The 23,032-nt window shown below is 44.6% G+C and overlaps 1 protein-coding gene across 1 annotated transcript in view; it reads right to left on the bottom strand.

The window, feature by feature from the left end:
- ITGB3 (integrin subunit beta 3) overlaps positions 1 to 23,032 on the bottom strand; it is a 63,306-nt gene that overhangs the window by 34,370 nt on the left and 5,904 nt on the right. Inside the window, exon 2 of the mRNA XM_081837787.1 lies at positions 10,086 to 10,174. Coding sequence (XP_081693913.1) covers positions 10,086 to 10,174 — 89 coding nt within the window. The remainder of the gene's footprint in view (positions 1 to 10,085; positions 10,175 to 23,032) is intronic.

Genomic DNA, 23,032 nt, shown 5'->3' on the forward strand with positions numbered 1-23,032 from the left:
AATGTCTATGTGTTTCACTCTCATTTTCTTGGAGGCTGCAATGCTTAAAAGCATTCTTACGCTGCTGTACCTCACGGTTGGTGCAAAAACTTCATCATAGTCTTCACCAAAACGCTGTGAAAATCCCTGTGCTACAAGTCTAGCTTTGTAGCGCTGCACTTCTCCTTCTGACCCCTTCTTAACCTTGAAAACCCATTTACTCCCAATGGCCTTCTTACCGGGAGGCAGCTCAGTGAGTGTCCAGGTCTTGTTCTGATGCAGTGCATCCATCTCCTCCTGTGCGGCCTTCCTCCAGAGACTGGCTTCTGCAGCTGGCATCTCCTGTATCTCTTCCCAAGTGGAAGGTTCCTGTGGAAACGCCGACCCTGCAAAGTAGGACAACCGTAATGGTGGGACACCTTTGTTGGTTCTGGACGAGCGTCTGACCTCTGGTTCTGGGACCGCATCAGCTTCCTCATCCTCCTCCAACGCAGGCATGTCCCCATCTGAGTCCTCATCTTCGTCTCTGGTGCCGCCAGGGTTCTGGTCCTCTGTGTCGCCTGTAGGGGGTGCTGTAACACTCGAAGGCAGATTAGTACTTTGTGGGGTCTCAAAAGGGAAATATACAAATTCTTGAGTCCTTTCTGACTCATCGGAAGAATCCACAACAGTGTTCTTAGTGTCTACCTTTCCATATTCATCAACATAAACCGCATGGTATGCATTTGTCTTACCAGTTTGTAAGTCCATAATTCTATATCCTTTGCCTCCAGAGGCGTATCCCACAAGGATACCTGCTTTTGCCCTGGAGTCAAGCTTGTGTCTGTGTTCCTTGGGCACGTGGAAGTAACACGGACTTCCAAACACACGTATGTGCGACAGATTGGGAGCTTTCCCATGCCAAAGTTCAAATGGTGTGCGCTCTGCACCTTTAGTTGGCAGTCTATTCTGCAAATAGACCGATGTGTACACTCCTTCGGCCCACAGCTTCTGTGGCAAACATGCATCCTTTAGCATGCACCTTGTCATGTCCATAATGGACCTAAACTTTCTCTCAGCTATGGCATTCTGCTGTGGTGTGTAAGGAATTGTGGTTACGTGTGCAATTCCTTCCTTGGCCAGGAGAGCCTGCATTTCATTTGAGCAGTACTCACCTCCATTGTCGCTCATTAGCACAGCTGGAGCTCTCTGGAATTTGTTCTTGACCATGGCAATGTATTCCTGGAACTTGTCCACTGTCTCACTCTTCTCTTTGAGAAAATATACAACACAAAATCTTGAAAAGTCATCCAGAAATATTAAAATGTATCTATTCTTTCCCAGTGAGGGAACATTCATGGGTCCACATATGTCAGTGTGCACTATGTCAAGCACTTTGTTGCTTCTTTGTTCTGCACAACGTGGAAATGAAGGTTTTACAGCCTTCTCAGTAATACAGCTTATGCACTTTGCTGGAGCTTTGTTGCTCTGCTTTACCTGCAAACCTCTTACAAGATCTCTTTTCTGTAGATCCAGAATGACGTTGGTGTCTCTATGTCCAAGCCTTCTGTGCCACAGGTCCAGATCTGCTTCATCCTTCTGGCTGGAATGTGCCACTTTTGCAGACTGATTCTCTGAAAGATCAAGCTCATATACACCATTGATTAGCTCTGCTTGAGCAAACACTTTGCCATTTCTAGTCACCTTGCATTCTCCATTTCCAAATGTGATCTGGAAACCTTTCTTGTCCAGTGTGGACACGCTGATTAAATTGCAGTTCAGCTCTGGTACATACAAAACTCTAGAGATTGTGTTCTCAATGCATTCATTGTTTATATTGCATTTCAGACTCATGGAACCTGCACCTTTTGCTTTAACAATGTTCCCATCTGCAATTTCAATTTCAGATCCTTCTTCATCATTTATCTCATTAAAATAGTCCTTTTTATATGAAAAATGCGAGCTGGCACCTGAATCAATTATCCATTTATTACGTCTATTTTCACGATTCTGGACAGTTAAATTCCTTTCTTGCAGTAGCCATGTGCATTCACATTTCCCCTTCTTTTCTCCTTTTGGCTGAAAGGGGTGGGGTTTCTTGGCTTTAGGAGCCCTGCAATTCTTTGCAATGTGTCCTTCTTTGTTACAATTGAAACAAATCACTTTCTTAGGCATCTCTTTGGACTTTGTAAATTGCCTAGATGCATAACTACTGTCTTTGCTTCTAGCATTTCTCACTGGAGATTCAGCTCTATCTCTGCATTCTTCTTTTAAATAACCAATCAAGTCTTTAAAAGTCAGACCTTGTCTATGATCCATCAAACTTACAAATGCGCTAAAGCGTGGTCCAAGTGATGACAACAAAAATGCTATCTTTGTATCTTCATCAAAAGCTTTGGGAGTCAAATCAATTCTCTGAATAATCTCAGTGAACTTGTTGATGTGCTCTGTGAATTCCTCTTTTGAATTCATCCTCACTCTGGTTAATTTACACACCAAGTTTCTGAAGCAGTTTATGCTAGATTCTCCATACACGCGCTCAATATCTCTTAAGATTTGAGATGCATCATCTGTACTATTTATTAATGATAGCTGCTCATCACGAAGTCCACTCAAAATTATGTGTCTAGCTTCGCTGTTCATGCGTTTCCAAGCACTTATCTTGGCTAAAGCTTCCTCAGACGATCCCGTAGGTTGAGGGTTTAAAGCTTCCAAAATGTGCTTATAATCTAAACATGCTATCAAGCGCTGCTTCCAGTGTATGAAATTGTGTTCATTCAGCACAGGTATTCCTAGCTTTGCATCACTATCAAAAGCTGCTCTAGCCATCTTAAAATCCAAAAAATTGAAAATTCTTCAAAATTTCAAAATTTCTCAAAATTTTAAAATCAAAATCTCAAAAATCTCAAAATACAAAACAATTCTTCACTGCCTTGGGTCACTGTGAACTCTGAGGGAAGGGGGGGGTTGCTTAATCCCCACTGCACAATGGAACAAAGGACCATGTGCTTACCAGGAAGTTAACTCAGAAAAATACTACTCAACTCAAAATCACAATCCAATGCAATCCTTCAAAAATACGCAGAAATATGCAATACTGGGCCCAATAACCCTTTGTGGGAATGTTCTGGGGTGCAGGAGAGGATATATTGACTAATTATATCCTTATCCAACTTGTGCTAACAAGTTCCCAAAATATCAGCAGAGTTTATAGACATTCCCCTTTAAGTTCGCAACGGTAACGCTTGCACAGGTTCGCTAGAACCTCTATAATAATTACTCTGGTAATTTCCCCTTTTGTTCCCTCTTAAAATACAAGACACGACACAGTCTTTATAAAAGTATAAAAGAGTTTACTCACGTTCTGTTCACAATATGATCCCAGAAGGTAGGCAGGCTTAAAAAGGTTACATGCACTTAGAAACATGCACTTATAGGAAGATAGTACTGTCCTCTCTTGGCTGAGAGCCAAGAGGGCATGTTGCTCCTTCAGAAGATGAAGATGGCAGAGAGGCAAGAGGCAAGAGGCAAGAGAGCAAGAGAGAGAGTGGCTGCCTGCCCTGTGCTTTTATCATTACCTGCACAGGTGAGGCCACACCCACCTCTGGTCACATGCGGAGGAAGTCCGTCCCCAGGAAGTTTACCTGCTTGCTGGACAGACATCCCTCCCCATGTTCTAACATGTACACTCTAGGAATGTTGTCATTGACTGCTCCTGTGTTTACATCCCACACCCGCCGGAGTGGTACCTATTGATCTACTTGCACTTTGACATGCTTTTGAACTGCTAGGTTGGCAGGAGCAGGGACCGAGCAACGGGAGCTCACCCCGTCGCGGGGATTCGAACTGCCGACCTTCCGATCGGCAAGTCCTAGGCTCTGTGGTTTAACCCACAGCGCCACCCGCATCCCTTCACATTGTGTTAACTGTACCTTAAAACAAACTATGATTTAGGGTGCCTGAGCAGTGTGCTTAGTGCACTCTGCACAAAAAGCTGCCATAGCATTCTTATCCCAAACCTGCTACAACTGACTAACAAACAAAACAATCCAGAGCCTAGCTTGCTCACACTGTCCGAACCAGGCTTGTGGTTTGTTTCCTCCAAAAGTAGCCGTGAGCAATAATCACAGGGTGCAGGCGGTGTCAACAAGCCAGTCTCTGGCTTGTTTTGCCCATGACACTTTAGCAAACCAGAGTGTGGGAAGAGCATTGTGGGAACTTTTGAGCAGTGGTGCACCAACACACTGCTTGTGCACATCAAACCACAGTTTGTTTGTTTGTTTGAAACTATGGCTTCATAGGTGCGAAATGGCCCACTGCGACTAATGTGCATTGCGTCACTTTGAGCACGCATCCAGGGAATTATGGGGGGGGGGGAATGACATACATTATAGTGTGGTGTTAGATTAGGACCAGGGCCGTCTTTACCCAGGGTTGCAAGGGGTGTGGGGCACCCGGGCACTGAATTCTGGGGGGCACCAGGCGCCCACCACTGAAGCCGCCTAAGCTCTTAACTATCAACCTGTTATGAAATAATAATTCTGATCAAGCTAGAAAAACAAAATACATATATACCTAGGTATTACCTACTGTTTCACTAAAGGACTTTCGACTTTGTGCGCTCATTTACCAAAGATGCGCCGCGCTAGCGGCGGTGCTTGTCAGACTCAATAGTGGTGCTTGTCGTGCTCAATGGTGCCGTGCACATGAAATTAACTCTTACATCAAAATATTATGTTACGTATTGTATTGAGCTGTGGCAGGAGGCAGCATGATATCATATCAGTCGTGTCAAAGGTGCCGCTGACCCCCGAGTAAAACGTTGCAAATTGCGTTTTAATTTCATCACTTACAGTTCAAATTCATTTAGAGAAATCATTTTTTAAAAAAAGTCTGACATAAGCATAATAAGAGTTAATTTGGGGGCTAAACTAAATTTGGGGGTGCTGGGCGGATCTTTGCACCCCGGCGGCGCATATGCTAAAGACGGCCCGGATTAGGACAGTGGAGATCCAGTTTCAAAAGCCCAACTCAACCATGAAACTCAGCCACACACATGTGATTGCCACTGAGCTGAGCCCAGGAAGGTTGGTCTTGGGGTGAGGTAGGGGGATCTTTAAACACAACCTTTTCCAGAGAGAAAAAAGAGCCCAGTGAGGAAGACACAAGTAAAACCAAATGTGTTCCAACTGCCTAGCCATTTTTCTGTTAACTGAAACTGCCAGTTATTCTTGTATAGTTTCCTTGCCCAGTGGCTGGACAGATAAGAACAAAATTGGCTACCCACAACAATTCCTTCCTGGAGTTGCCTGCTACTGCTGGCTAGCAATGAGGAATGGGACTGCCCTTTCTCCTCCAGACTGTCTCCCCCACCTTTAATTTTAAAGTGAAGGGCAGGAACCCAGCAATGTGTGAAACATTTTTCTTTGTAATAATAAGAAATACTTCGCACTTATGTAGACTTTGAAGCATTTCACATGTGTGACCTTGTCATCTTTAAGACAGGGCAATATTATTGCACCCATTTTGCAGATGAGGATAATCGGGGTGAGTGTGTGAGCAGCTGGGAGAGAGTGGCTCACTTAAAAAACACCCCAAAAAGAATCATGGGAACTGTAGTTTATTAAAAGTTGGTGGGAATTATGTCCCTGAGAGAGGTAAACTACAGTTCCCATGATTCTCCCACTATACTTGAAATGTATAGTGTCTTTGCAGCCTGAGGTAAGAAAAATATGTGCAAATGTATTTCTGTGCAGAAGAGAGAGATGCAAAAGGAGGGCGTGTGGTTTTTTTCTTCAAATAAGGCAGACAAGAAGACAGAGGGCCTTAGGGAGCCAGGGAGGAAACTTTCATTTGCTAAATTAAGACAACATGTGAGGAAGTTACTCTACTAACAAGTTTTGCACCTCAGGGGACCTGACTTTTGGTGAGAGGCGGGAGACAGCTCCTTTGCTAATTGCCACATCTCTTCAATAAACAAACCCCGAGGCCTGGCGGGGAAAATATTGCCATTTTTGGAAACGCTTGTCAGAGGTAAGCAAAACAGCTCCGTAGCCATAGCTGCTGTCTAGGAACACGGGATAAACGCTGAGGTAGCTGTGGGAGCGGGGAAAAGTGGTGACGTATTGGCTTGAGCCAGCCAATACTTTGCTTTTTAAAAAAGTTTCCCCATCATATTACACACAAAACTGGCAAGTATTTCTGGCACGGGGCCTTGTGGTCCAGCCACCACACGCCCACAAATATCTCATCACGTAATCAACAGCCAGGATGTCTGGTGAGCTGTTAAGGCACAAAACCGAGGCAAACACCTCAGATCGCTGTGACAAGAATTATGAGGGATCCTGGGTTTCCCGGTTAACCCTTTCTACTTATGGCCGAAGAATGGATGCTTTTGAATTATGGTGCTGGAGGAGACTCTTGAGAGTCCCATGGATTGCAAGAAGAGCAAACCTATCCATTCTTAAGGAAATCAGCCCTGCGTGCTCACAGGAAGGACACATCCTGAAGCTGAGGCTCCAATACTTTAGCCATCTCATGAGAAGAGAAGACTCCCTGGAAAAGACCCTGATGTTAGGAAAGATGGAGGGCACAAGGAGAAGGGGATGACAAAGGACGAGATCGTTGGACAGTGTTCTCGAAGCTACCAGCATGAGTTTGACCAGGAGGCAGTGGAAGACAGGAGTGTCTGGCGTGATCTGGTCCATGGGGTCATGAAGAGTAGGACACAACTAAATGACTAAACAACAACTTATTTTCATGCCAACCACACCATCCCTACGCTACACAACAGTGATGGGTAGTTTTTGACAACCACACCCCTATGTTGCTGGACTGCAACTTCTGTCATCCATGCCCTGCGCTAGCAATGGTCAGGAACAATGGGCTTTGGAGTCCAAGGGCATCTGAAAGGGTCACAGGTTAGTCAACCTCTCAGCTATGCAAAGGCAGCTCATCTTCTGTGGAAAAAGCAATAGCTCATTATATGCAGACTTCACAGTGAAGGTTCAAGTTACAAGAGATTCCAACCCCCTGCACTGTGTGACCCAGTTGAGATTCCTGTATTTCAGGGGGTTGGACTAGATGACCCTCCAACTCTACGATTCAATGACTCTATACAGTTGTACCTTGGAAGTTGAACAGAATCCGTTCAAGAAGTCCGTTCGACTTCCATAACATTCAGAAACCAAAGCGCAGCTTCTGGTTGGCTGCAGGAAGCTCCTGCAGCCAATCGGAAGCCGCGGAAGCCCCATTAGACATTTGGCTTCCAAAAATAGTTTGCAAACCGGAACAGACACTTCCAGGTTTGCGATGCTCGGGAGCCAAAACGTTCGGGAACTAAGCTGTTGGACTTCCAAGGTACGACTGTACCTGTGCCTGAGCAGCAACACATTAGACTACAGGTGGCCGGCTACAAGATTTGATCATCTTCTATATACAAATCATCATCATCCCTATATATTAAGTAATAATAATAATAAATAATAATAATATTTTCTTTATATCCCACCCATTTGGCTGGGTTTCCTTAGTCGCTCTGAGGAGCTGGGCTATTCCCAGCCTAGTTCTTCTCCAGGGGGCATACTGGTGAGTTTGCTTTGGAAGCCAGCCACTGGAGGCTGTCATTTTGTAATATTTGCGTTTATTTATGAAGGTTGAACTCAAGGACTCAAAATTTGCTGCCCTTTTGTGACACCCCAAACCAGCTGCGTCAATTGGCCTAGCGGCCCTGTTGCAGAGGATTCTGGGATGTGTTCTAGTGCTCCAATCTCAGTTCATCTGGGGGCATTGTCCAGACTTGCTGGGGCTCACTTCCAGGACAGAAGAATGCATCGCAGAACACACCCAACAAGGCTGTCCTGCAGATGTGCGGTGGAGGGGAAGATCGGTAGTGATCGCAAGCTGCACTGGGGAGAAGTTTTGCCTGCCATTACTGATCTTCTCAATGACCGGAAAATTGTTTAGGAAAACAGTTCCTGCCAGTGAAAGACACTGAATGGCCTTTGGAATGCACAAGCTCCTTCCAAAACGTAATTAATACAGTGGTACCTCAGGTTACAGACGCTTCAGATTACAGACGCTTCAGGTTACAGACTCCACTAACCCAGAAATAGTACCCCGGGTTAAGAACTTTGCTTCAGGATGAGGACAGAAATCGTGCTCCGGCGGCATGGCAGCACCAGGAGGCCCCGTTAGCTAAAGTGGTGCTTCAGGTTAAGAACAGTTTCAGGTTAAGAACAGACCTCTGGAATGAATTAAGTACTTAACCCGAGGTACCATTATATATTGCTCCAGCAATTCAAAATGAATTAATGTGTTCAAATGGACATTTGGTGCCATTTTTTTTAAAAAAAACTGTCTCCATTAGTGAGAACCGCTTCCTAAGTGATCTTCAAACTTTGCATTCGTGGAAATACGTTTAAATGGCATGGAATGGATCAACGCCGCTTATTTGCTCTGGGGCAAGACACAGATGGAGCTAGTTAATGTAGCAGCTTGTGATTACTCTTGCAGCTTTTGGTGGGCAGACATCTGGTGGTTCCCTCTTTGCCTACAGCGAGCTACTCCGATGCATCATCAGTTGATTAAAAATGTCCTGGGAGCATATTCAAAAAAAGCTTTTGCTTCTTTTCCAAAGAGCCAGCAAGCTTTGCTGTTTGGGAGTTAACGGCCACAAAAAACATTCTTCAGATACTCCAGGAGGATTCCACTGTTAATTGGCCTTTCATTATTTTAAAACATGACATTCTTCAGATTTCTTTGATATCTCTGTCCAACGGTCTCCCCACCCCTCCACCACCACGTCTTTTCCTTGGTGCTTCTAGAAGAGGAATTGCAACTGACCCATTGTGTTTTTCCTGTATGTTCAATCGCACTGCTATACGCTCCATTCGCTGCAATGGGTGTGACAATTGAAATGTGAACATCCCATGTCGTCATAAAAACTTATCCAGCTTATCTCAGCAAATAAGCACATAGTTCCAGAACTCCCAGACCATTACTGCATGATCTGTTGCTTTGTTTTGTTTTGTTTTGTTTTGTTCAGTTTCTTTTAGGTAACATTTTAATCTTATTTTGTACTTAGTTCATTTTATAACAACAACAATTCCTGGCCCCAGCAGATCTGCGTGGGCCCCCTCCTCATGGTATTCTGATGCCACTTAAAATATTTTTTGTTCCAGCACAGCTTTGGCTCGACTGGTATTTTGATGTACAGTGGGACCTTGGTTCTCAAACGCCTTGGTATTCAAACAACTTGGAACTCAAACACTGTAAACCCGGAAGTGTTCCGGTTTGCGAACTTTTTCGGAAACCGAACATGCTCCGTTTTGAGTTACGCTTCCATTTTGAGCGCCACACTTCCGTTTTGAGTGTTATGCTGAGGTCTGATTTTGCGATTTATTTTGCGTTTTTGTGGCTCTTTTTGTTTTGTTTTTGTGATTGTGTGGAACCCAGTTCAGCTATTGATTGATTGATTGATTGATTGTGTGACTGCAGTACCTTGTTTGCTGCTTTCATTTTATGGATCAATGGTCTCATTAGATCGTAAAATTCATGTTCAATTGCTGTTTTAGGGGTTGTTTTTAAAGGTCTGGAGTGGATTAATTCTTTTTGCATTACTTTCTATGGGAAAGTGGAACTTGGTATTGGAACGCTTTGGTTTTGGAACGGACTTCCGGAATGGATTACATTTGAGAACCAAGATACCACTGTACTTTGGATTTCCTCTCTCTCGTTGTTGTTTATCTGCTGCTCATCTTTTTGTTTCTTAAGTGTTTTAATAATATGTTTTGTTTAATAATGTGTGTGCATGTGTGCATGTGTGTGTGTGTGTGTGTGTGTGTGTGTGTGTGTGTATATATATATATATATATATATATATGACAGGAGTGCCTGGTGTGCTCTAGTCCATGGGGTCATGAAGAGTTGGACACGACTAAACAACAATAACAACATATTTATTGATGTTCAGCTATCTTGGGCATTGCAATTTGAAATGGCACAGTGGTTATAAATGCTTGAAATAAATGAATAGATAGGGAGCTCAAGCAAGATCTAGCTGACACCCAAGAACCGCAAGTTTGAGTAGGGGAAGGTACATGGTATAATCTTGGTTTTTGCCTCACCTCCTGGGAACACCAAGCACACTGTGGGTTCACTGCCAAGCACTGCTGACATGAGTTTACTCCTCGTGTAGTACAGATGTCATCGTCACCTGAAGAAGAAAGGGCAGACAAGAATTGGACCACAGTTTCAAACAGCATTTTCATGGGCCATGGGTGGTAAGAAAACCACATATGACCAGCCCACGCTTATGGATCTGCAAGGGCAGCCCTGCTAATAGTTCCATTTTATCCACCGCTTGCGGCACAGTGACTTATAGCAGGGCCTTCTTCGTCATGGCTCCCCAACTGTGGAATTCCCTCCCAGTGGAGATATGTAGACCTGTCTTGTTGATGTCTTTTTCCAGCATCTACTGAATAGGCCTGGGCAATGTACTGATACATCTTCCAGGACCAAATGATGCTCCTTCCTTTTCAACATCACAGTGTATCACAATATCATGATGTTTAGCCAGTGATACATCGCAATGTTGAAAAGCTGATATCGCCCAGCTATACTACTCAAGACTTCTCTTTGGCCTGATCTTTGTGGGCTCATAATATGATCCATTTATTGCTGTGTCATCACATGTTGTGCCATTGGTGGTTCCTTATATACCAGTTGTACTTCTGAAATTGCAAACGCACACACTGCAGAAACTTTGGTTAATAATAATAATAAATTTTCTTTATACCCCACCCTCCCCGGCCAGAGCCGGGCTCAGGGCGGCTAACACCAGTAAAATTACAAAAAAACATAAGGGGGGGGGACCCAATTTAAAATACAGGTTAAAATACAATTTAAAGCCTCATTTTAAAAGTAGCCCATAGATCAAAACCATAAGGGGAGGGAAACATAAAGGTCAGACTGAGTCCAAACCAAAGGCCAGGCAGAACAGCTTTGTCTTGTAGGCCCTGCGGAAAGTTGTCAAGTCCTGCAGGGCCCTGGTCTCTTGTGACAGAGCGTTCCACCAAGTCGGGGCCAGTACTGAAAAGGCCCTGGCCCTAGTTGAGCCCAATCTAACCACCTTGTGACTTGGGACATCCAAAGTGTTGTCATTTGTGGACCTTAAGGTCCTCCGCAGGGCATACCAGGAGAGGTGGTCCCGTAGGTACGAGGGTCCTAGGCCGCATAGGGTTGAAGGGTGATCTAGAAATCTGACAAATATATGAATACTGGAAGTTGAATACAAGAAGCTGACAAAACGGCAAACTTGTCTCTAATATCTACAGCAAATAACATGAATATTTTAATGGGGAGGGAAGACTGTTAACCTTCAGATAGATTCCTAAACTGGATATGCTAATCTGCACCACAGGTTTCAAAAATCAGGATTAATAAATGTGATACCTGAACAAATTTCCACTTTCAATTTCAACCTTTGGGTGGGGGGGGGGGAAGAGTTCAAACACTAATAATAAATCTTGAACTTCAGCCAAAAAGAGTACCAAGTATGACATTTCTTTGTCCTCAAAGGACCTCACTTTTCATACTCCGGTCCCCATGTGTTAATTTCTGATTTTATTTTAAAAGTCCAGATTTTGAATTGAGGCAAAATTATAAGGTCTCACCATTCCCACCCCCGCCCCCGTCACTACACCCCTCCCTGCGCTCCTTGAAATTTTACAAGACTAATCTGGAAACATACCTAGGAGATTTTATCTTCCAGGGAATGCACTAAATACTGCTTGCTGAAGGTTTTCGCAGGAGGATTCCAGCATAACTGGAGCTATGCATTCCTAGGAGAATTATCAGCAATATCTGAACAGCAGCACAGAAAGAAAACCAGTGTATTAACATAGCCAAACTCCCCTTATCTTAGCGATGCCCTTCGCTTAGAAAGACGACAGCTATTCCGAACTGCTCCACGCATTAAGTAGCAGGAAACCCGTGCTGTACAGTTATTAAGTGCTACTCCAAAATGTGAGAGTGTGCTTATGTCATCCACACCCCTCAGCTATCAGAAGCTGGGGAAACTTTAATATAGACACTCAAGTGCTCATCCACACTTGTCCCAAGATTCCTAGGCACAGGTCAGAGGTTTTTCTTTCGTCCTGCTGCTTTCCCCAGGACTCTGCTTTCCTTTGGCCCACATCAGTGAGGCTGAGAGGGGAATCTTGTCATCTGGGCAGCCCAACATCTCCTTACACACTCTCCAGCCTTGCGCCCTTTGGGAGGCCACTTCTGTGTTGCTAATGCAACGGTTTGATTTCAGCCCCAGATGTACACTCCCTTTGTATTTCGAGACAGACTCCAACAACAACAACAACAACAACTGCTGAATTGCCGCCGGGACCACATAACACCGCTCCTGAAAGACCTACATTGGCTCCCAGCACGTTTCCGAGCACAATTCAAAGTGTTGGTGCTAATCTTGAAAGCCCTAAACGGCCTCGGCGGTGTATACCTGAAGGAGCGTCTCCACCCCCATCGTCCACCCTGGTCCAGTTCCCAGGGCTTTCTGGTGGTTCCCTCCCTGCGAGAAGTGAGGTTATAGGGAACCAGGCAGAGGGCCTTCTCGGTAGTGGCACCCACCCCATGGAACGCCCTCCCATCAGATGTCAAGGAAATAAACAGCTATCTGACTTTTAGAAGACATCTGAAAGCAGCCCTGTTTTGGGAAGTTTTTAATGTTTGATGTTTTATTCTGTTTTTAATCTATTGGGAGCTGCCCAGAGTGGCTGGGCGGAGTATAAATAATAAATTATTATTATATTATCATAAGCTAATATATGAGATAGACTCATGACATGCAAAGCGAGATATGTCAAGCCTTTATTTGTTATAATTGCAATGATTGTGGCGTACTGTATAGCCAAACCTCAAATTAACAATCTCAGAAAATTAGATTATTAAATGAAATCAGCAAAACAAGGACTGCAAATAGAGCAATATTGGAGCTCTGAGAAGTAGAAGCATGCATATACTCAGTACTTGGTACTTGCAGAATGTAGACACCCTATATCTAGAAATGAGCAAAGCAGTGATATTTCAGGGAGCAGGCGGGGCCCATTACTTACATTGTAGGAGCCTACACAACACAAAACACTGTTGCCGTATGTAGGTTTTATTTTATTTGCTTTTTATCTTATATTTTGGAAATGTACATCCAGTTTTCCCCCTTTAATTTTTTTGGGGGCCCCCAAGAGAGTGGGGCCCTGAGCTTGTTTAGCTCATACGTAAATCCGACACTGCTCCCACTGTACAGCTGTGGGGTGGACTGCGAGTCCATTGGCAGGGATTTGAACCCAGGGCTCCCACATTACCACAGACTCACCGTAGGCGAGTGGACCCTGCTACCTACAATGATTAGGACAACAGGCCTCTTTTAAGGGAGAGGTGGGGCAGCCAGCACTTTGGAGTCTCCACTAGCCCCTTGTTTATCTCTAGAATTGCTTTTCTTCCTTTGTTCATGCACAAACACCCCCTCCTCTAATAACCACCTTGGACTGCTGACTCACAGGCTGTGGCTTCGCAGCTCCTACAGGCTGGAGATTACGCAGCTTCCTCAGAAACTGTTGATTAACAGCCCAGAGTTATTATTAACTCCACATTGGCTTGTCTATGGAAGACTGCCACCCTGCTATGTTTCTTTCTTACTGCGTCTGTGGGCTTGCATAAAGATTTCTCACCAGTTTATGCTAAGTTTTTTTCCTCCCCGTCTCCTTGTCCATAGTTCAGGAGCTGACAAATCCGAATGTATGAATAAGTTCTCTTTTGCCTTATCAGGAAACACAAAGAACTGCTGGTTGTTGTTGTTTAAAATGACAAATAAAATGTGGGTGTAATATGGGCCATACAGATACAGAAGCAAAAACAGGAGACAAAGAGGGAATGAGGGGACGGAGGACAGAGAGATAGCACTGAAGAGGCTTTCTCAAGTTCTCTCTTTCTCCAAAACCACAAGGATTATAAACTTGTGGGCATAATTCACATCCCACGGATGTCAAGCTTGGAAACCTTGCCCATTTATTGTAATGAAGCTAGGCTGAGGCTACTCTGGCTACACACAAGAGTCACAGAAGTGTCGTTCTCCCCATGAAATGCTAAGCTTCAGCTTCAATAGCACCACCAACCTTCGCAAAGTTTAGAAACTTGTGGGGAAAGAAAAGGAAATATGGGAGTCTCCACAGATCCAGCTTCCACAACAGGGAGTTCTGTATGTTCTCAGGGACTGGAGATCTCGAACGCAAGCAGCCAGGGCCAGCCCAAGACATTTCGGCACCTGAGACGAACCCCAAAATGGGGCACCCACCATATCCACCGGGGAAGGAGGAATGAATGAAGACTGGAGAAAGATGGATATCAGGATCTGTTTGGGGACCCTGCCGCCTGAGGCAGTCTCCTCACCTGGCCTCATGGTTGGGCCGGGCCTGCAAGTGGCTATTGCTAGAGTTTGAGGAGCGGCGTGACGAAAATATTTGACAAATAAGGGCAACTTCATATTCCCCTAGCCATTGCATTTAAGGTCCTTACTGCGGTCAGAGATTAGGCTAAACCCAGATAGATCCTCTTGCCCCCTTTTCCACTGTGAAAGGACATTTCCAGTCACCTGGTGATAGTGGAAACCCAGAGGAATCATGGTTTTCTGAATCATACCACACCCATTGAGCAGCCCACGTGAAGAACCGTCACCAAATCAAGGTTTCTGAGTAACAGACTGTGATGTGCTGATCATTCATATGTCTGGCTCATGAGGTGTGACTGGCACCAAGTGATGTGAAGCACATTCTCCACCCTTCTTATTCCATGCTTTCTGTCTTTCCAAAAGCTCAGTGTTTCATGTTCTCCACCTCTGGCCATACCAAGTCCTGGAATTAGGTCTTGTCTTCCCTCCATTGAGCCACCTCTCCTCACCAACAACAGTAATCTTCCCTGCCCTGCCTTCCTTGATGTTCCTCAAGTGTCTCACAACAACCCTCAACTCTGACAACACTGTTAGGAGCTTGCAAAAAAAAAAGAAACAACCAACCCCAACAATCCTCTCTTCCTTTTTTTTTATAAATATTTATTAAAGTTTTTGAATATGAATGCACAAATAATAAACAATCTTACTTCTGTCACAAACATAGTTTCATCACTTCTTTGGACTCCCTCGCATCTCCCGCTCCCATTTACATCGTTAAAAGATTTTTCCAAACAAATTATCAACTTGTTTACAATCTCGTGTCCACTCATTCAAATATAATCTAGCAATTCTTCCAAAAAAATTTATATTTTCTTTCAACAATCCTCTCTTCCAGTCCTGCCCATCCAAAATAGACTGCAAGCCCTCTGAGGGCTGAGACTGAATACAGTGGTGCCTCGAAAGACGAAATTAATTCGTTCCGCGAGTTTTTTAGTCTTGCGATTTTTTCATCTTGCGAAGCACGGACTTTGGAAAAGCTTCAAAAAGCACCAAAGTCTTCAAAAACCTCAAAAAAAGGCTACCACACCGCGTGCTATGAGTTGCTCCTTGAAGTGAATGCATGGTTTTAAGAAAAAGAAAACAAACTCGCAAGACAAAGGAAACAAACTTGCAAGACGTTTTCATCTTGCGAAGCAAGCCCATAGGGAAATCCGTCTTGTGAAGCAACTCAAAAAATGAAAAACCCTTTCGTTTTGCGAGTTTTTCGTCTTCCGAGGCATTCTTCTTGCGAGGTACCACTGTACTTTTCGATGTTTTGTATCATGCTGATGCTAAACAGATTTTAAAAATAAAAAATAAAAAGAAGTAATCAACTTCTTTAGGAGACTCCTTGTTATCACGATAGTACGATAAGGATTCGGCTATCAATTTAATATATTTATCACATTCAGATACCCATTCTTCTTTAAAGGAATTCAAGGTGGGTATACACTCCCCCACTTCATTTTATCCTCTCAACAACCCTGTGAGGTACATTAGGTAAGTAAAACTGTGTTTTACTGACAGGGGTTCACATGCTTTGTATAGAACATTAACTCCCTCCACAAAGAAAACTAGACTTTCCCCAAATAATAATAACAACTACTACTACTACTACTACTACTAATAATAATAATAATAATAATATCATCATCACTATCCTACGACATCAAGGAGCATTCAGTCACATGAAACAGTTCCATTTGTTCCTAGTTCAATCCAAATTTAGACAGAACTTTCCCTTGTATCCCACCAACTTGCTGATTCCCAGTCCCCCTCCCTTATCAAATTGTTGCAGCAATGACAACTCTAGTGAGGCAGCAATACATGGCAAGCAAGGAGAAGGAAAGCATGGAGGCCTCTCCCCTCTAGCTGGAGAAATGTTTCTCCTCCTCAAAGGCTTTTAACTTGCCTTGCTTCAATGTATTGCAGCCTGATCTTGCTGTCAGTGCAATTCCATCCTGGTAAATGGAATAGAAAGGAAAGAAAGGGAGTAGGAGGGGAATTCTTCTGTGGTTTGGATGTAAACCTGAGTAGGAGAAGAATTTGGGGGTCAACGCTGTGCAGTTCCAGCCTCCCTCTGTTTCTCTCTCACACACGCATACACAATCTCTGAGTCATACACACACCTCTTCTGAGCTGTGGCCTGATAGCGGTCATACATTCAAGTATATTAGCCATTTTCAGGGTTAGAAATTTACTTGTTTTGTAAACTGAAAGCAGAGGTGGATCCTGCATGCAACACCAATGTTTAGAGTAAAGGTAAAGGTAAAGGGACCCCTGGCCATTAGGTCCAGTCGTAACCGACTCTGGGGTTGCGGCGCTCATCTCGCTTTACTGGTTGAGGGAGCCGGCGTACAGCTTCCGGGTCATGTGGCCAGCATGACTAAGCCGCTTCTGGAGAACCAGAGCAGCGCACGGAAACACCGTTTACCTTCCCGCTGGAGCGGTACCTATTTATCTACTTGCATTTTAACGTGCTTTCGAACTGCTAGGTTGGCAGGAGCAGGGACCGAGCAGCGGGAGCTCACCCTGTCACAGGGATTCAAACCGCCGACCTTCTCATCAGAAAGTCCTAGGCTCTGTGGTTTAACCCACAGCGCCACCCGCGTCCCTAATGTTTAGAGTACAGTCTTGCAAATAATCACACAGAACAGCAGTGGGGAACATTTGGCCATTCAAACCTCAGCTGAACTTCAGTTTCCAGCATCCCTGACCATTGGCCATATTTGCTGAGGCACATGGAAGTTGTAGTCCAGCAACATATGCAGAGCCAACTGTTCCCTGTCCCTGATATTAGAAGGCTAGAAAACAGTGCTGGGTGGGGAATCCATACAGACTGGGCTAATTCATAGTCCAAGATAATCTGCAAAGCAACAAACTCTAAAAAGACTAAGGTCACTTGCAAATGACCGCCTTATTCAGCATTAATTAGACAATGTTGTCTAACTGCTATTCCAGACTTCCCAGTGCATTACCTCAACCATTTCCTGCTTGCAGAAAGCCCAGTTGGGTGGGGTGAGCGTTATCATGCAAGACTTCCAAATCAACTCTAATTGCACAACCTGAATTTCCAGGCATGTGACTGAATCCCACCCAAGAAACAGAGCCTGGAAGTGCCCATATGAAAGCATCATGCCTGCAACACGGTTGCGTGTCGAGACCCCGAAACCACCCCCTCGGCAATGAATGAGACACAAGGACACGGATATTAGGTTAATGTTATTGGGCAAAATTTAGCCACAACTTTATTGGTTACAGAATGTGAGTGGTATTGGCTTAGGCACTGGAGTTGACTATATCTGACTCCCGCCCATCATGCAGGGAATTCGGTAAGGGTCAACCACCGATGGGGGAGCCCCGTCGATGCAAACCAATTCGAGCTCTCCCAGGGTTCCCGAAGGGGTCGTGGACTAGCCCAGTCCCGGACTTCGGACAAGATCCACCCCCCCGGATTCCTTCAAAGGAATACCCTTAAGCTTGGAGGGGCAGGTGATGGCCACACCTCCCCTCCTCCATCATAAGATCAACCAATGCCTCACACCCAAATCTTACAAAGTTGTGACAATTGCTACGAGGTAGATGAAAACTAAATGGCCCTTGCCCATCTAAATGGCCCTTGCCCCTATGGCGACCAACCCCATAGCAAGGCCAATGTCGAAGCCTGCAAATTTGGGAGGGCGGGTGGTAGATTGAGGAAGCGAGCCGAGAGAGAAAGCTCTCTGGCTCACGGCTTTGTTTAAATGGGGCCTGGCCACACCTTCTCAGCCAGCAGATTGGCTGGCTGGGTGATGGCATGACAGGGAGCCTCTGGGTTTGGATTTGGATTTTAGATTTGATATCCCGCTTTATCAGTACCCTAAGGAGTCTCAAAGTGACTCACAATCTCCTTTCCTTTCCTCCTCCACAGCAAACACTCTGTGAGGTGAGTGAGGCTGAGAGACTTCACAGAAGTGTGAATAGCCCAAGGTCACCCAGCAGCTGCATGTGGAAGAGCGCTGAATCGAACCTGGTTCACCAGATTACGAGTCCACTGCTCTTAACCACTACACAACACTGGCTCCCAGTCCCCCGCCCCTGGAGGGGAGTTTGTGGCCACGTCGTCCACCGCAACTCCTCCCCCCTGCTAAGTGGAGCGGATTTCCCCTGCGCAATTTATCTTGGATCTGGTTTGCCATGACGCCCCATTCTCCCTTTGCTGCCCATGTTTCTGCCCATGTTGTGCATAATACAAAGCACAGCACTAAGATAAGGGGAAATCCAAAGAGATTGTGCCATATGAACGAATGACTGAACAAATGCATGGAGGAAACAATAAGTATTCGGAGGAAGAGGTCCAGCTAAACAAACATGTGACTGGTCCAAAATAGATGTGGAAAGGCCCATCCTGATTCAAGCGTCCAGCTCACTGACACATAAAGCACACCCTCCAACATTTCTCTGATGAAAACAGGGACGGTCCTATTCTATAATATTAATACCGTATTGGCCTGAATATAAGCCTCACTTTTTTCCCCAAATTCCGACCGTGAAATGTTAAAGTGCAGCTAAAATTCATGACCTTACAAAAACTGGCTTTGACGATATCGCTGCTGAAACAGGCATACGGTAAAACGGAACAGGTGTGAGTGCCTGCAGAATTTTAAGGGAGTGGTTTATATTCAGGTATTGTCTTTTTTCTCTCTCTCTCCCCCCCCCCTTGAATGTTAAAGGTGTGGCTTATATTCAGGTGCGGCTTATATTTGGGCCAATGCCGTAATAATTATATTATTTATACCCCGCCTATCTGACTGGGTTGCCCCAGCCACTCTGGGCAGCTTCCAACATATATATATATATATAAACATAATGAAACATTAAACATTGGGGGAAAAACTTCCCTATACAGGGCTGCCTTCAGATGTCTTCCAAAGGTTGTATAGTTACCTCCTTGGCTGGGTGGTCACAAAACTCCATATACAGTGGTACCTCTGGATGCGAACGGGATCCGTTCCGGAGCCCCGTTCGCATCATGAGCAGAACACAACCCGCATCTGCACGTCTTTGGGGGAGCGACTTGCTGCGTCTGCGCATGCGCGAGCGGCGAAACCCGGAAGTAACCCGTTCCGTTACTTCTGGGTCGCTGCGGGACGCAACCTGAAAAGATTCAACCTGAAGCAAATGTAACAAGAGGAATGACTGTATCCTACAACATTTCTCTGATGAAAATAAAGGTGCCCTAAGGAAAAGTGGGACAATCTGAGATCAAATCAGAAACCTGGGCAGCTTCTGTAAATCCCAGACTGTCCCTGGAAAACAGGGACACTTTGAGGGTCCGATAAAGTAGAGGGGAAGGATTTTACTTACAAAGACAACATACAAGAGATGAGTTCCAAGTCCATCACCACCACCACCCCACACTTTGGGGTCACTTCCTCCAGCCACTTCCCTCCACCCCCAGTTCTGATATATCCTACTCGTTGCTAGATACAGTGGTGCCCCGCAAGACGAATGCCTCGCAAGACGGAAAACTCGCTAGACAAAAGTGTTTTCCGTTTTGGAGGTGCTTCGCAAAACGAATTTCCTATGGGCTTGCTTCGCAAGACGAAAATGTCTTGCGAGTTTTTCCGACTCCCCCCCCTTTCCCCCCTTTTTCTAAGCCGCTAAGCCGCTTATCCGCTAAGTCACTAAAAGCCGCTAAACCGCTAATAGCGCTAATCCGCTAAGCCGTCAATGGGTTTGCTTCGCAAGACGAAAAAACCGCTAGACGAAGAGACTCGCGGAACGGATTCTTTTCGTCTTGCGAGGCACCACTTTACATGAGCAGGGAAGGCGCATGAAGAGAGACATGTGTCTGTCACAGCTAATGTGGCCTCAAGAATCATATGATAATCTGTCCCACAAACAGCAAGTTCAGGTAGTGTATGCCAATAAAATGGGAGTCAGGAAGGCACTCAACACCAAGGCAGGCAGAGGCACAATACTTTTTTATATATACCGTATTTTTTGCTCTATAAGACTCACTTTTTCCCTCCTAAAAAGTCAGGGGGAATGTGTGTGCGTCTTATGGAGCGAATGCAGGCTGCGCAGCTATCCCAGAAGCCAGAACAGCATGAGGGATTGCTGCTTTCACTGCACAGCGATCCCTCTTGCTGTTCTGGCTTCTGAGATTCAGAATATTTTTTTTCTTGTTTTCCTCCTCCCAAAACTAGGTGCGTCTTGTGGTCTGGTGCATCTTATAGAGCGAAAAATACGGTAATTCAAAAGGCCCCAACACCCACTAATACAGAACACAAAAGCATGCTTGATGGCTTCTCATGTGTCCTGAAATGTTGAGAGTCATTTGAGGAGAACCATCACAAATATACTAAAGTGAGGAGGCGGCAGGAGGGGAAAAGATAATTGGCCTGCTTGAGCTTCTTACAGCTTAGGTTATCCTGAACAGGAGCATGGCTGACTGGCTGATATTCTCAACACGAGCTCTCTTACTAGGAAGCGAGGATATACTGTATTAAAACACATTGTTGTAGATCCCACTTGCACTCAGGCACCAATAAAAAGGAATGGAATGTTCTTATTAGCTGAAGTGATCTCCAGTGCATGGCACTGTATGTTTCTGTACGCAGCTGTTTGTACAGAAACACAGGGACAAGACATAAGACGTGTGGCCTGTTGATGTTTCCGTAGTTGTTCTTTTACTTCACTTCATTAGATGGAAGCAAGTGGCAGGATAGCTTAAATCTTTTCCTGTGCACCATTTGGAAGCTTAAGAGTTACGAGCACAAGATTTGGCTGCATAAACTCTCAGGTTCATTCCCCAGAGTCCCTGGATAAAAGGATCAAGGTTGCTGCAAAGACCTTTCTCTGCTTGAGCCCCCAAAGAAATGTAGAGTACAGTGGTACCTCGGGTTAAGTACTTAATTCGTTCCGGAGGTCCATTCTTAACCTGAAGCTGTTCTTAACCTGAAGCACCACTTTAGCTAATGGGGCCTCCTGCTGCTGCCGTGCCACCAGCATGTGATTTCTGTTCTCATCCTGAAGCAAAGTTCTTAACCTGAGGTACTATTTCCAGGTTAGCAGAGTCTGTAACCTAAAGCGTATGTAACCTGAAGCGTATGTATCCTGAAGCATATGTAACCTGAGGTACCACAGTATATGAAGATGATGTATAGATGGTATATGACACCAGTGCAGTTAGGAAAAATGTATAAAACTAGCTCAAATTTGTGTTGGAAGTATAAGAAAAAGGAGGGGGCATTTTACCACATGTGGTGGGATTGTAATGAAATTAAAAAATTTGGGGAAATAATATACAATGAATTGAAGAAAATGTTCCATCTAACATTTATTTAAAAACCTGAATCATTTTTGTTAGGGATTGTGGGGAAAGACCTGCCAAAGAAGTTGAAAAATATTTTCATGTATACGACAACAGCGGCGAGCGTCTTAATAGCACAAGGATGGAAGACTGAGGAAATTCCGACCAAAAAATCATGGCAAGAGAAACTGATGGACTATGCAGAACTGGCAAAATTGACACATAAACTACGGGACAAGGATAACTGTGACTTTAAAGAGGAATGGGAACCTTTTACAAAGTATTTAAAGATGCAACAAAGTGAACTGGACTCCTTGGCAGGTTTTGAATAAACACTCACAAACTTTTCATTGACAAATTAAGGATTTACACAACTCTGTAACATGCAGATAATAGCATTTATAGAGAAATCAGAGATTGGAACTGAGGGAAGTCAGGGGGGCGGGGAGGGGGGGTTATGGGAGGGAGGGGGAGGGGAAATGGGGGGGTGGAATTAAGGATTATATGTTTTAAGATAATATGTTTTGTTTAATTTCCAAAAATAAATAAATTAATTAAGGTCTCCTAAGGGGTGGAGGGAGAAAGAAACTTCAGCTAGTGCAGAATTCAGTGGCCAGGTTGCTCACCGGAGCAAGTTGGTTTGAGCATATTACACCAATCCTGGTCTGACTGCACTGGCTACCAATTAGTTTCTGGGCCCAATTCAAAGTGCTGGTTTTGACCTACAAAGCCTTAAACAGCTCAGGACCGCAATACCTCAAGGACCACCTCTTTCCTACCCAGACCCTGAGATCATCTTCTGAGGCCCTCCTTTGTGTGCCTCCTCCTCAAGAGGTCCAGAGGGTGGCAAAACGAGAATGGGGCCTTCTCTGCAGTGGCTCCCTGTCTGTGGAATTCTCTCCCCAGGGAAGTTTGCCTGGCGCCAGACAAAAACATTCCTTTTTAAACAGGCCTTTGGTTGATCTTGTGGCCATCCTATACCCTTTTAAAATGTGGCTCTTTTGGGGGGGGTATTGGGTTATTGTTCTTATCTTGATTTAAAATGTTGTGATCTTTTCTGTCAACCACCCTGAGACCTCCAGGTATAGAACAGTATGTAAATTCAATAAATAAATAAATAGCAGTCATTACAAAATGCAATTCTGTCCCCATGCTCGATTCCCACCCACACTGTCCTAAGCCACTTCCCTGCCTGTCTAGAAAACACTTCTGTTAACTATTTGCTCAGGTCAAAGGGAATGATTCAAGACTTCCTTTGGAAGAATTATCAGAATTTGCCAAACCGG

Source organism: Podarcis erhardii, assembly GCF_964252035.2.
Source record: "Podarcis erhardii genome assembly, chromosome: 13".
In the NCBI taxonomy this organism is placed as follows: domain Eukaryota; kingdom Metazoa; phylum Chordata; class Lepidosauria; order Squamata; family Lacertidae; genus Podarcis; species Podarcis erhardii.